The sequence below is a fragment of the Rosa rugosa genome, chromosome 6, assembly GCF_958449725.1.
Source record: "Rosa rugosa chromosome 6, drRosRugo1.1, whole genome shotgun sequence".
NCBI classification, from domain to species: domain Eukaryota; kingdom Viridiplantae; phylum Streptophyta; class Magnoliopsida; order Rosales; family Rosaceae; genus Rosa; species Rosa rugosa.
The window spans coordinates 8,336,704-8,351,457 of record NC_084825.1 but is presented as its reverse complement, the minus strand read 5'-3'; the positions used below and the strand labels follow the sequence as shown (position 1 = coordinate 8,351,457).

The window sequence follows — 14,754 nt, the reverse complement described above, 5'->3', positions numbered from 1 at the left end:
TCTTTTAAATTGGAACGAAATTGGTGCACCAAGTTCTTTAGAAGCTAAGGATATAGACCCGAGACGAGCAAAGCGGATAAATTTTACGAGTAGGCAAGGTTTTATATAAGATCTACTTTTACAATTCTCTTCATTCAAAAATCCTCTCAGACTTGCAAACGTACGTTTTTGATCTTGCAATTCGATCATTTCACTTTTTGTGTTCATTTGTGGGAACTAGCTTTGACTTGTAGGGTCTGGTAAGGCAACTATTATGATACAGGCAAGTTGAGGGGTGAACAATCAAGTTAAGAGTACGTAGTTCAATGCTGTTAATGAACTAATGACAGGGGAAATTATCTTCAGGTTGCCTTTGCCACATAAAATTTGCAGTATGAATCCATTGGGGATTCACCAAAAATTTTCCTTCTTTAACTGCCCAACATGATTTCTGTGTTCGGGCGTTGGCTGCAACCACATGTGTGACTGATGGATCCACTTGTGTTGAACAAGTAGCGCCTAACTCCTCCGCCATCTTCCACAGAGGATGAGTATCAGCCTGGACATTTGAGGGGAAGACATGGCTGAAAACAATTCTACAGCCCTTCAAGACTTCCTTCTTTAGGATTTTCAACACGAGCCTCACATCTCTGTCGATAAGATCCCACCCTTGTAACTCAACTTCATTAAAGAATATGGTGTGAATATGCTTAAGAAGTTGGAGTACATTTGCAAGATAAGCTCCTCCAAACCGATCACATTCATCGGTCTTCAACTCAGAATAAGGCTTACCATTACTGAGGCCAAACTTTTGACAACTAGACCTAAAGAAATGGTATCTTGGCATTTCTATTACATTGTCCTGGTTGTCAGTTGTCCATACATCTTTCGTATCATCAAGGATCACAACAGCAGAATCTCTTGCAAGCAGGACATCTAGACGCTTTCGATCTGTTTCTGTGCTATCACTACGCGATATGACTCTACCACCAAAGATTTGATTTCCAGGGTCAAGCAGCTTAGCCATTTCGAGCGCATAGGCTCGATTACCCATTGTGCATATGGACAGCTCAAACATTTGACTGGCTTGCACTAAAAACGTCCTAATATAAGGCCTCAACTTGGTCATCAGTTGCATACTGGGAGTGTCCACAATGTGAACATATTGCAGAGAATGATCAGATTGGGTTTGGGTCTTCAAATATTCTTCGTCTGGTGACATATTATCAAGGAAGGTGGTATTCAGCAGGGTGTGGTCTAGATCAAGAACCAAATGAAGTTTCTTATGGTTCAACAACAAGTTTTTAGTGTTTTCGTTGCGTAATTGATCGATTACATCATCATTAAGCCCCAATCCCTTGGGTATGTACCCAAGTCTCACACCACAAGACCTGGAAATTTCATCAGAAGCAAATCTTGCCTCTTCTGGAACTCCCAGATTAGCTTCTATCTTAGGCCTCTTTGTCCTCTCATCTATGAATCCCAAGTCACTGTAATCACAATCTAACCCTCTTCCCCTCTTGAGATACCCAACAAGGTTATCGATATTATGCAAAATCGGAGAGACAGTAGCCACACTCATCATGATGATCAAGAAATTGAATTTATTTATGGAATCTTTCAAGAGTTTAACCAAGAACAACGAAAGATCGATATAGAAAATAGTGATAAATGGAAATTAGGGTTTCACTATTATACACAGTGAATATGAACGAAAACAAGGAAGAAAAGCCCTTGTTTGTTTAGCCTTGTGCCGTCGTCGTCTCTGATCTTCTTCGTTCAGTTCTGCGCAGCTTGGGATCGTCGTCAATTTGGGGTTTTTCTTTTGGTTTGTTTCAGGTCAAAGAGAAATTAGAAATGTAGAGCAGGGTGAAATGAAAAGGAAAGAGCCGATCGAGTTTATATATATAGGCAAAGGCTTCTAAATCCTTATCATAATGGGATTAGGAAACCATTTAGCTTTCTTTTGGCTTTTTTTTTTCTTTTTTGACAAAATGTCTTCTTCTTTTTTCTTTGAACAAGAAGGGCATTTTTTTTTTTTGGGTGTAAATGAGGCATAATGTCCACAAAATTGGTGCAAATTACATGTAGGTGAGAAGTGCTCATCAAGCATGGTTGGGAAAGTTATATGTGGAACTTCATCAAAATTTTAATATTTAAGCTCCAATTAATCGCTGAATTTAGGAAGGACAATTTAGGAACATTTGTCTCTCTATAAATATGGTTGTTTGGAGCCGGGGATCCTAACATTCAAGAACTTGGCCTTTGCCTATGATGGTTGCAAAACCACGCACACAATCTCTATAGCTACACCTAATCACCCCAACACAGCCAATCTTACCTGTATGGCCATATATATCTGGTGCCATCTACATTTAACTTAAACCATCGATCCCATTTCATATTTATTGCACACAATTCAACCCGTCTTGAAGGTTTAATAGTAGCATATTGATTGGCCTTGTTCCATTCCCAAGCATAGTTCAGAATAATCTAGAGTCACGAAGTACGTGAATTTGGAGACTGAAAGGAGGGCTCAAAATATTGGCTATTAATTTCTCCACTTTCAAATGAACCAACATATATAAGTTGGGGACTTCTGGTTCAAAGGAGACTTCGAAGCTTTCACGGGCATTGGTGCATTTGTCAGCAGTGGCGGCAGGTGGTTTCTTCTCCCTGGTGGCTGGTTTTCTGGTGGAGAGGCTCTGTCATGGAGCTGTGGCTGGGCTCTGGTGTTGGGCTTTCTTTGGGCCAAGTTTAGTTGGACTGGGCTTTGTTTATTAGATGTTTTAGTTAGGTTTTGTCCAATAAGGCTTAACTAGGCCTGACAAATAAGGCTTCACTAGGCCTGACAATTCAGCCCATGATTTGTTAACTGCCCGCTAAAAATCTATCTATTTCCGCCCGATGACTTAATTTGTTAATAGGCTGCCAACCCGTTAATTAACGGGCGGAAGCGGGCTGTCCAATGGAACCCATCGAGCCTTGTTAGAAAGGAAAAAAAACCCTCTCTCACTCACACAACGGTTACAACCTCACTTCTCTAGTTCTCTCGCATCGCTCAGTCCTGACTGCTCCTGCCTTTTCATCTTTCCGATCTCCGTCTCTCCCATATCTCTCAGGTACCTTAATTTCTTCTCCTACCGCAAGACTTCGATTTCTTGATGGATGTGGATAGTAGGGAGGAGGATTAGGAATCGGTGCATTTGGGACTTTGGGTTATTCATTTTCATGAGATTCTTGTATAATATGTAGCCTTTTACGTCATCATGATACTTGTTATAATTCGAGAAATGTAGTGTCACCTCAGTCTTCTACACGTTCTTCAAAATTTCAGTACGAAAAGTTTTCTGAATTGTTGATTGAGGCCATTATTCAGCATGAAAGTCCATCGTGACTGCTCCTCGCCACAGTAATGTCTCCACAGGAATTTCTAATAGAAAAGATAGTTCTAATTCAAGAAAACAACCCCACTATTTTACACGTTAGATTTCAACAATTCTCATTGGCCCGTTGTTACCTAAACTGGCATCAACAGTAAGCATTGGAGGAAATAAAACTTTGGAAACTTTTATCCACTAAGCTGAGACTCTAGAATATTCCAACAAAAATTTCTCCAATTGTTTTGGCCAATGTTCCTGAATGTTCCCAGTCTTGAATGGATAAACAAAGGGCCAGGCCCCCAAAGGCCCTTCCAAGAGCGGGTAAAGATAAATGAGATTCCCATAAAAGGACAAAGAAAATGTAAAAATTAACGCGTGATTGGTCGTTACTCGTCACTGGTGCGATCCCACTCATGATGCAAGTCATTCCATACAGGGCTTTTCGGTTGAAAGCACTTTTGACATTATATAGATTATAGACAACCTCACTCTTTTCTCTGCACCTTAGAGCAAAAACAACACTGATCAAAATCAGCTATTCAAAGTGAAAGAGATGAGCTGCGGCGACTTCACAGTTCCAAAGGGATGCCGATTCCATCACTCCGACGAGGAGCTGCTTAGTCACTACTTGGAGGAGAAGAATCAGTGCAAGGACTCCCAGATCACGACCATCATCCCTGAAATCGATGTGTGCAAGCACGAGCCTCGCGAGTTACCAGGTAAACCATCTTCCGAACCAGAACACCATCAATTTCAACTATTAATGATCTGACTCACAGTCATTCACACTCGTGTATTGTACGTCTTGCATTTTTGCAGAACTGGCGTTCACAAGGGCGGAAAGTCTGGGGAGTGTCTTGGGACAATCAAGGAAAGTGGTACTTCTTCACTCCATGTGATTACAAGTACAATAACAGCACTCGCTCCAACAGGACTACAGGGGAAGGGTTTTGGAAGATCACAGGCAAGGACCGTGCAATCAAGGCCCCCGGCTCCAAAGCTGTGATTGGGAGAAAGAGGACCTTGACCTTCTACAAACGTGGAGTGCCGAAATCCCAGAAGACCAACTGGGTTATTCACTTATTCATGAGTATTATCTCATTCAGGCACATTCTGATCCTCCTAAGCAGATAGGGGACTTTGTTGTCTGCTGCTTGAAGTACAAGTCAGACAACTTTGATCATGAATTCATGATAAGGATGCTCCATTCTGCGATCGAGGTAGCAGTAACTGCAGTATGGCCTCCAATGTTGAAAATCAAGCTGATCGATGAAAACTGGGCATCGGAAGAGCTGGTAAATGTTGTTCCAATTCCCAGTAGAAATGATGATGAAACTGGTGGTGGTATGATTACAGAAGAAGAGGAATACCTGACTTTAGAGGAGGTGGAAGATATTCTTCACATTCCCATTGGCAATCGGCATGAATTGGAAGGCACGCAAACTGATCCTTGTTGTTTAGATAAGAATGATCTTTCAACCTCTGTTGAAGGTCGACCTAATAGAAGCAATTCGTCTGATCTGATTGAAGAGGTCAGAACAAACTTGCATTTTGATTTCTTCTATGAAATTTTCAATAAGGAGCACTAAAATTATATTGAAAATGTTACCTCACAGTTTCTTGTTTGTGATCAAAACAGCTACCAGATAACCCAGAAAATCTGGATTCACTCTTTCATCCGCCTGCACCACCTCAACTGCATCAGCTATATCAGTCACCAATGTATACCACCAATGTCCATAATAATGAATGTCGTAAGAGAACATATCCATTTGAGGATTAGACCCTTCTTCTAAGAAGAAGAACATTTCAACCAATGATAATGACGAATTAGTTAGCAACACCGCATCTAGTTCTGAAAATCAAGCTGCAAATATGATTCCAGAGGTGAGAATAAGCATGCTTTTTACAACTTTTTATTTGAAATTCTAAATATGCTGCAACAAAAGAAGTGTATCAAAACTAAACTCTTTCTGCATTTGTTAATTCAGGGATATTCTCAACTAGGAGCAAATCTGGGATCAGACTTTGATTCATTTTGTGTAATTATACATTACCATCAATAAACGGAGGACCGAGAGATTTTTCCCATGACAATAATTTGATTAATTTCATTGAGTGGGATGATTTACTATCTTTATACGAAGGTAATGACTATTCTCTCGCACAGTTCCCACATACAGTTATTGATGGAGGTAGAGGAGTAACCAGTGACAGAAACACCGAAGTAGTACATGGATCGGTAAACGATTATTCTGCATTAGCCATTGGAGCATCGCTCCAGTGTAGCTAATCAACCTCTATTTGTAGGAGAATATCAAAGGAGGCCTCAGTAATAATGTGTCTCTAACTTGCATTATTATAGTCGGAGATATTCTCCTACAAATGATTCAAAGATCTCCAAGTTATATGAAATGCTCAGCTGTGTTGATTGGCATACAATTGCAGCTTTTCTGCATTTCTTGTACTGGAGGCTTTGGAAACTTCTTAATCGTTTTTCCATTCAATTACAACTCAGGACAGCAGCAACTAGTCCTGTTTTTCTTTTCTTTTTCTTTTGGGAGTGGGGGAGGCATTGCAGGTGTCACAGCATCCCCCAGTGAACTTTTGGTTGAAAGTGAGACGGGCGAATGCATATGGTTCAAATGCCATCTGGAAGTCTACCCTTCTCTGATTGTGATGAGTCCAGGCGAATAAAGGTGTCTCTTCTCATAAGCAACTCCTTGGAGGTGGAGCTTCCTCTGTCAACATTACTACCTATATTCATTCCTCAGATCATCTTCTTAATATAAGTACCGATATTCCTTCCTCTGATCAAACATCGTGTCAACTGAAATACCGATATTTGTTCCTCATATCCGTAGTTTTCAAATGTCCTAAAATCAAAGGACATAACTATCCACATCCATTTCTTCAGATCCCCAATAGTGAATCCCTAGGATCACCAATAGTTGTTCCTCAAACAAATAGTCAGCAATTAGTATGTCCTTAAGATCAAAGGACATACGCAAAACATCAATATCATCTAATATCCAGTCATTGAGACAAACATGGGAGGTGCTCCTAGAAGAATCCAACTGCAGAGCAGCATCACAAGCCAAGGTGAGATAAACAATCTGATAACACTAAAGAATTTTTTTTTCTTGCATTAAATAAAATATTATACTGAAGAGGCTATTTATTACATTCTTAACTAAATCTGGTTTCTGTTTATAGGCAGTGAAGTTGCAGAGGCATTATACTGCTATTTATCTGCCCCAGAAGTAGAGGTGGCAAACGGGCCGGCCCGACCCATTTTAAGCGGGCTTAGTCGTGCTTCGTGACGTGCTTGGGCCGGCCCATTTATTATCGTGCCGGGCTCGTGCCAGCCCATTTACTTAAACATTAAGCCCGGCCCGGTCCATGGCCCGAGCCCATATCGTGCCGGGCCGTGCTCGTGCCAAGTCAATAACGGGTCGTGCTCGTGTCTACCCACTATAAAGCACGATTTTAAAATCTTAATTTGAACAAATAAAAATTAATTTTATTTAACTATTTCGAAAATTAAAATAAATTAAGTTCTATAACGTTTTTATTAATCTTAGCTTTTTAAGATTAGATTTCTAATAATTTTTTATATTCCACTATAAGAAAGAAAAAAAAAACTCAAAATATATTATTTTTAATATATTATTGTGAGATTAATCTTTATTAATATAATGAAGATTTAATCAGAGGTGGAGGCAGTAAGGGACCAACTGGGTCCCGTGCCCCAGTAAACTTTCTTGACAAAATATATTAATTATATCACTTTATTGTTGGAAGATTCTGATTTGGCTATTATCATTTTAATTGCACAGAGTTCCCATGTGCCTGATCCTCTGCTAGTCTACTCTTTAATTTGTTCACCTTCATCTTTTCATGTATGTCAACTATATCTAAAGTATTTTATTTTTTAACGAAAATCAAAGGCCATAACAATCTAATTAAGTAATTAACTTCACAAATCATATTGAACTTCACAATCATGACAGGTTTTTAAATGGACAACCATGAAATATTCTCATTGAAGAACAATATAACAGAACGGGTTTCAAGAGGAGTCTTATAAACCAACCCAAGTTAACCTCAATTTTGAAGAGAAAATATTGAAAATCATTTTCAATATGTATTAGTTGATGTGTCCATTCTTCTACCCGTTACATTAGACGGAGGATTGTATGATTTTAAGAAGTTCACATAACTTTAGAGAATTTAATTTTAGATGATCCATATCAAAAAATTATAGTTCTTAAAAAGAGAATTTTCTGCATTATTTTTGTATATTGAGAAATACATTTTTAAAAGTATAGATTATAAAAACTAATTTGAAACGATTTCAGAATCTGAAATCTCATTGTACTAGATATAAATTTCATTTAGAGAGCTTTTATATTTGATGTTATTATTATTATTTTGTGCCCCAGTAAGTTTAAAATCCTGGCTCCGCCACTGGATTTAGTATTTATTATTCTTTCCTTCATTCTATAGTTGTATTATTATGAGATTAGTCTTTATTAATAAACATATATTTAATATTTAGAAAAAATACTTATGTCAAAACAAGGATATAATGTTTTGTTTCATTATTTTGACAATATAAAAGAAAGCATTGGTGAAATTGTCATGAGATTTTAAATAAAAATGTCTCATATTCAAATCTCATCATTGTAGTTTTTTAATATTTTTAAAAACAAAATGAAATTTTGTGTTTATAACGGGCCGGCCCACAATATGTCGTGCTCGGGCCGTGCCGGGCCCATTACGGGCTCGGGCTGGGCCGGGCCAATGGGCCAATATTCTTAGGCTCAGCCCGACCCTTTATTCTAACGTGCTCGGGTCGTGTCGGGCCACTAACGGGCTTGGGCCGTGCCGGGCCGCTTTTAAGCGTGCCGGGCCCGTGCCGTGCTCGTGCTTAGTGGCCCGTTTGCCACCCCTACCCAGAAGAAACTGAAAGTCCTGTAAGCAGACAACAGTTCAAAGCTGGCAGCAATATAAAGGATTCTTTTTCCAGGATGCATATCCTTTAAATCCGTAAAGCATATCTTTCAGACCGAAGTCATAGTTCTAGCCTCAAAGGCCGCTATATGCAACACAACTTTTGCATAGTCGCTAATCAGGAAGAGGTATTACCAAAGAACCTGTTGCTACATGGTTGCTGGAGCCTCAAAGACATATTAGTAGTAATCAGACAGAAGTATTCTGTCTCGTTACAATCATTTACAAGATGTATGAATACAATCAAAAGGTCACAGAGAGGTCTTCAGACTAAGTCTGAACACCTCACGCCTAAAACCAAATACTGTATCATGCATCATGTCGCTCTTGTTCATATTTCACTATTACCCTATTACTCTTGTAGATGCTGTTCATTATGAACCTCTAATGTTTACTGGAATTTTGTGTATATTATTCCCGGTTTCTGTTTGAACTCACAATTATACGTGCATCTAATTCTTAGGAAGGAGGAAACTAAACATCATGAACATTATAAACTAGATGGATACATGCATTTAGCAGATAACAAGCACAAATAGTGACATAGATATTGAAATTGAAAACTGTAAAATACTTTATCATCTAACCCTTGAGGGCCACAGTGTTGGAGGATTTCTTCCACAATAAACCCTGCAAATTGTGTCAATAAATCACCATTTCTCAGAAACCCAGAAACAATGAGCAATACGCTAAACTGATTTCAGTACCTCAAAGGCGGGAGCTTGTGAGAAAATCAAATTGTAGAGGAAATGGGTATAAGCTTTCTTCTTGTGCACAATCAATTCAATCAGAATAATCTGACAGTGGCCAACAAAAATCCAAAAAAAAAAAAAAAAAAGTTTCAATCTTTGTTGAATTGTGAAAATGAAAAGGTAGAAGAAACCAAGATGGAAGCTTACTAAGGGCTTGTACTTGGCCTATCCACAGAAATAGAGGCAGCTTCATCTCTCTATTTTTCTCACTCGATCTCTGTGTCTCTCTCTCGCGCGCGCACAGTTCTCTGTTACCCAATTTGGGATTCTTGAAATCTTGGGTTAAACCCAAGTCTCCAGGCCCATTAATTTCCCATTTCCTTTTTCTGGCCGAGTTTACAACATATATACATATCGTAATAATGAGCGGATCTGGTCTAACACGATCGTGTCACGTAATATGATATGGGTTCGTAAATTAGGTGCATAGAATAATTTCTATAATTAATAACTAATTACTTACATATTGTGCATTAAGTATGTTGTTAGAGAAGTTTTAAATACACCCTTTCAATTACTTAATTCACACCCCTTATATTTTTTTGTCTAATTTTTAATCAAATTTTCATCTATGTCCCTCCTCGTGAAATAAATAAATAAGAAAACTTCAAAAAAAAAAAAAAAATCATCGACTATGTATCTTAAATTTTTCTTTTACTATTTCTAATTTATTGTGAAATTAATTGCTAATTAATTTGGTCACATATCAATAAGGTAATTACTAATTACATTTCTTCTTTCTCACATCAATGATCAAGGTTGGTATATCGCTAGAAGATTGAATAACTTAACTTTCTTATCTTTGTTATTCTTCAAACCACTGCAAGTGGCCTAGTGGTTCTTGCCTAGTTGGGTGTGCTCCCCAACCTAGGTTCGAACCCCGAAGCTGTCAAAGTGGCCAGGCACTGTGCTGCAATGCATAGTTGGAGCATTTCACATGCGTCGAAAGAGTTTATCTTGGGCCTAAGAAGCCTTTGGGTTCCCTTTGACAAAGTAAAAAAAAATCTTTGTTATTCTTCAAGTTGATGTTTCTAAGATTTTAAAGATTCTATATATGTCAATATCTTCATGATCCATATAGTCATGGTCAATATTAAAATCGGTAAAGAATGAGTCATAGTGGTTATTTGGCAAATGAATTGATTGTTGATGATGTACTCATGTATGCAAGATATATTTGATGATTTTATAACCTTTTTTAATATATTTCAACTAATTTGGTTGCTTGCTAGTTATTCACGTGGACCACTTTTTGAACAATGTGTAAAAGTATTTCCGCTTGCTTCGGAGCTAATAACCCGCTGATTGATTATGCCTCATTCAGATCCACCTTGAGAGACTTCTTGTTTGAAGAGATTGTGCCTCGAATAGATTGTATCTTAAAGGAATTGCATCTCACTCGGATCTTTCCTTGAGAAAATCTCTCTTCACTCAAATTCTCCTTGAAGGGTTCTGTCCTATAGAGATCCTCCTTGATAAATTATTTGCTCGTCGACTAGGTTCTTTCGCCTCAATTGAATATTTCTCCTCAACTAGATATTTCTACATCAACCAGATATCTCCACCTTAACAGAATATCTCTTTGCAGACAAGAAATCTTCTTATTGAGTTCTAAAACTATTCTAAAAAAATTTCAGCCCACACCTAAAAATCAAAAAATATCTTATAAGATCTCATATTTCAACAAGGGAAAAGTTCACAAAGAGTACCTCAACTTAAACCCATTCTACACTTTGATACCTCATCTTAAAAAAAAATCACTTTGGTACCTCAACTTATGATTTCTATATAACATTCATACATGCCGTTACTAACACCTTTAACTCAATTGCCGCATGACTTTTTCTATGGGTGTTTTCGTCCTTTATTGTTTTCCCTCTAAAAATCTCATAGCTTTCACTAGATCAACTAGTTCCCTCCAAAAGTTATAACTCCCTCCAAAATGTTTGTTCATGTTTTGCAATATTCCCTCCAATATCCTCCTGTTCTTTGGAATAAATTGAAGCATGTCAACAGCATCCTCATCATTAGTAATTGGTAAATACCCACTCCCTGGTTCATTACTGGGTATTCGATACCAATAGATAATTGGACCCTGCACTTAACCTAAATTGTTGGCCTAGTAATTAAAGTCATTGAACCTTGACTATAAATCATCCCTCCATGATTTACTGCAAGACTAAACAGATCACCTGCATTTGTCAGCAAAATGAATGTTAAAATCCAAAATGACCATGTTAACCTAAGCTGCAATTTCATTCAAGGAAAAACAAAGTTCAAAATATTCATCAATTCCATCTTTTTGCAATGAATATTCCATCCCAATTTTAATTCAATGCAAGTACTTCAACTACTTTTTCCCCTGCACATCAGAACCCAATTTATGACTAGCACCCCAACACCCATAAATAAAGAACCACTACTAACAGTAATACGAGTACATGTGAATAACAAATATAGTGAGGTACAAGTGTTTCTACGTGAATTATCTCTGGTAATTGTACAATCTGTTTCTATGTGAATTATGAGAAAGAAAATAATCCCTTATATATATTACCAGAATCTGGAAATAATATCTCTAACCCCTTATTGACGTTGATAAGGGTAGGGGAAAATGTAACAGGACGAAAACACCCATAGAAAAAGCAATGTGGCAATTGAGTTAACGGTGTTAGTAACGGTGTGTATAAGTGTTATATAGAGATCATAAGTTGAGGTACCAAAATGATTTATTTAAAAAATGAGGTACCAAAGTGTAGAATGAGTTTAAGTTTGGATACTCTTCGTGACTTTTTCCCTTTCAACAATAGGACGTCTATGCGATTCAAGTAACATTTATCACAAGTTTCGGAAACATAACACAGAAAAAATGGTCAAAATAAGGAATGGTTGCTACAACTTGCTGTCAAACTCTGAAGCCAATAAAGGAAGAGAATAATTCCAGCAAGCAATATTCGGTGTATGTCAAAAATGAGTGACAAAGAAGTTTTGCCTCTCCAATCGTAATTATAGATTGATTCAATCGACAAAAAGAAAAAGATTTGGTTAAATAAATGAAAGCACGTTAAGCAGCGATTAGAAATAGAATAATGATGACCCACGAGACCCCTTCGAGTGGAAGGTCCGTGAAGTTGTGAAGCACGTCTGGAACCCCCATTGGAAACTCTGCAACCCCGACATGGAAAAAGTTTAGATTCCTCACTTTTTCATCTAATAAACTTGCTAGAGGGGTTAGTCGCAACAGATAAAGAGTACTCGGTATGACATGTCGGGTTTTTTTTTTTTTTTTTGGGTCTGATACATGTCGGGTTTACTTGAACTTCAACACCATAAATACACCTTCCTTCACTCTCCTCCTCTGCTTCTCAGAGCTCACCATTGAGAGTAATGAGATATCACAACATGACAACAACAACATTTTCTCACAAATACGAGCCCACTGACCTCCCTGGTAACGAAAGAGGTTTCTCAATTTTAATTACTTCCCATTTCTGAATATGATGCATTAAGAACAGAGTAGGTTCTGATTTTCGTGTATTTCTGTTTTGGGTTTTTGGGCAGCAATGTTGGGGACTGATACAGGGGCTCAGGACAAGGAGTGGTTCTTCTTCACCAGAATGTATTACAAGTACAACAAAAGCTCTCGCTCAAATCGGAGCACGAAGAAGGGATACTGGAAAATCACAGGCAAGGAGCGTGGGATTAAGGCTCGACGATCCAAAGCTGTGATTGGGAGCAAGAGGACATTGACTTTTTACCAGGATCGTGTGCCGAAATCGAACAAGACCAGCTGGGTCATTCTTGAGTACTATCTTCCTGGAAATGGAGTTATTTCGTATCTGAAGCAGGCCTAGGTCAGTCTCTCATTCTCTTTATCAGTTTTTTTTTGTGATTGTGCTGTGTTAAGTGGATTGAGGATTTAGTATGTCATAGACTTTAGTGGATTGATGTGTGTCCTCAATAATGATTTTCAATTCTTGGTTGTTGCATAGTAGAATAGAGATTCATACTCATTCACCGTGACCTCACCTCAAATTTACGCAGGGCGACTTTGTTGTCTGTCACTTGAAGATGGAGCACGAGTAGTATAATGAAATTAAGGTCTTACGTATAATTTTGAATCTGATTTTATACTCAGGCACAAGGAAGAGAGGAGTTGCTATTCCATCAACCTCAGCCTCTGGGTGACTGCTGCTCCTCAGCACTGCAGTCACCGTCATCCCTAGAGCTGGAAGCTGTTCTGCAAACCAATGGCACCAATGATGATTGTAATGTGTTGCAATCACTATTTGGAGATAGTGATTCTTGTCTTCTAGACGGGAATGAAGTTTCAACCTATGATGAAGATGACACTATGTATGATGTGTTTCCACAGGTGAGAATGAACATGCTTTTTGTTGTTAAACATTTCAGCTATAAATCCCAAGAACTATAGCAATACTTAAGTCGCAAGACAGAATAGAAACAGAAATTGCTGATTCTGATGTTACAAAGAATATCTTTCAACCACTGATGATATAATGAGCCTGCTAACTACATTACGTCTAAGAAAATCTGGATTCACTCTTTCGTTAATTTCAGCCGCAGGATTACCGCCCCTCCATACTGCAGTCACCAATATACACAAAGCTGGGAAATGTTTCACATCCGCTTCAGCCTGAGCGCAGGATTACCAGCCCTCAATATTGCAGTCACCAAAGTTGGGAAATGTTTCAGATGCCAATCTCTATTTTGGTGAATGCAATGATTGGCAATCTGCATTGAAGAAAAATGTTTCAATCAAAGAAGTTGACATACCGATTAGACATATCTCGTCTAATTTTGAAAATCAAGCTACAGATTATAGGATTCTAGTGGTGAGAACGGTATGCTATATTCCTATATGAATTTTATCCCAACTAAGTATGTTCGAGCACCAAACTCAATGCTAGTTTAGTTTTTATTCTTAAGCCAGGTGCATCATCTTCAAACCAAAGAAAATCTGGAATCAATGGTTTATCCATTCCGGCCACAAGATTCTACTCTGCAGTCAATAACGTACACAATATGTGGAGATGCTCTAGATAATATTGAATGCAATGAGTTGCAATCTTCGTTTGGGAACTATGACAATGAGATGCTCTACATAATATTACTCTTCTGATCAAACAATAGAGACTCCTTCCATAGACTGCAACCAGCTGCCAACGTCATTGGGAAAGGTCTACCATGGGGATAACGAAGTAAGCAGCCAAACACTGAAGTAGCCCATGGAAATGTAGTAATGTACAATATTCATCTGCATTAGCTATTGGAAATACCCTCCAATGTAGCTAATGAACTACAAGAGGTCTGATATTATCCTGCAACGATATGACAATCTTCCAAGTAACATGAACTTTTTTAGCGGTATTGATTGTGTGCTCTCCGCACTCAGATTGTTCGGTACAATGGTCCCAGACCACATACATAATTATGAAGAGAAATGTCACTAAATTAATAGCTAGCTGGGTTACTGTTGAAGTAGTAATTACATTTACTGAAATGTACGTAATAGTTGGTTGGTTGATGGAATTTTATTTACAAATGTGTATGATTGTTGTTGTGTACAACTTTAATTATAAGTAATTTATCAAGCTTAATGG

The 14,754-nt window shown here is 38.0% G+C and overlaps 1 protein-coding gene and 3 long non-coding RNA genes across 5 annotated transcripts; 2 read left to right on the top strand and 2 right to left on the bottom strand.

Annotated features, from left to right (window-relative positions):
- Positions 1-319: 319 nt before the first annotated feature.
- On the bottom strand, positions 320-1,561 carry LOC133716163 (RNA polymerase II C-terminal domain phosphatase-like 4). Its single transcript, XM_062142890.1, has one exon. The coding sequence runs from the start codon at positions 1,559-1,561 to the stop codon at positions 320-322; it is 1,242 nt and encodes a 413-aa protein (XP_061998874.1).
- A 2,320-nt stretch (positions 1,562-3,881) lies between these two features.
- LOC133717495 (uncharacterized) lies at positions 3,882-6,716 on the top strand. Its single transcript, XR_009849669.1, has 5 exons — positions 3,882-4,081; positions 4,182-4,894; positions 5,002-5,249; positions 5,354-6,464; positions 6,579-6,716. It is a non-coding gene; the product is annotated as an uncharacterized LOC133717495 (long non-coding RNA).
- Positions 6,379-9,289, bottom strand: LOC133717496 (uncharacterized). Its single transcript, XR_009849670.1, has 3 exons — positions 9,086-9,289; positions 8,966-9,008; positions 6,379-6,439 (listed from the first exon to the last, which is right to left on the bottom strand). It is a non-coding gene; the product is annotated as an uncharacterized LOC133717496 (long non-coding RNA).
- A 3,160-nt stretch (positions 9,290-12,449) lies between these two features.
- LOC133717494 (uncharacterized) lies at positions 12,450-14,720 on the top strand. 2 transcript variants are annotated; one of them, XR_009849668.1, is made up of 4 exons: positions 12,450-12,581; positions 12,692-12,984; positions 13,269-13,505; positions 13,712-14,720. It is a non-coding gene; the product is annotated as an uncharacterized LOC133717494 (long non-coding RNA). The 2 variants fall into 2 exon arrangements; XR_009849667.1 differs by having other exon boundaries at positions 12,519-12,984; positions 13,175-13,505.
- Positions 14,721-14,754: the final 34 nt, after the last annotated feature.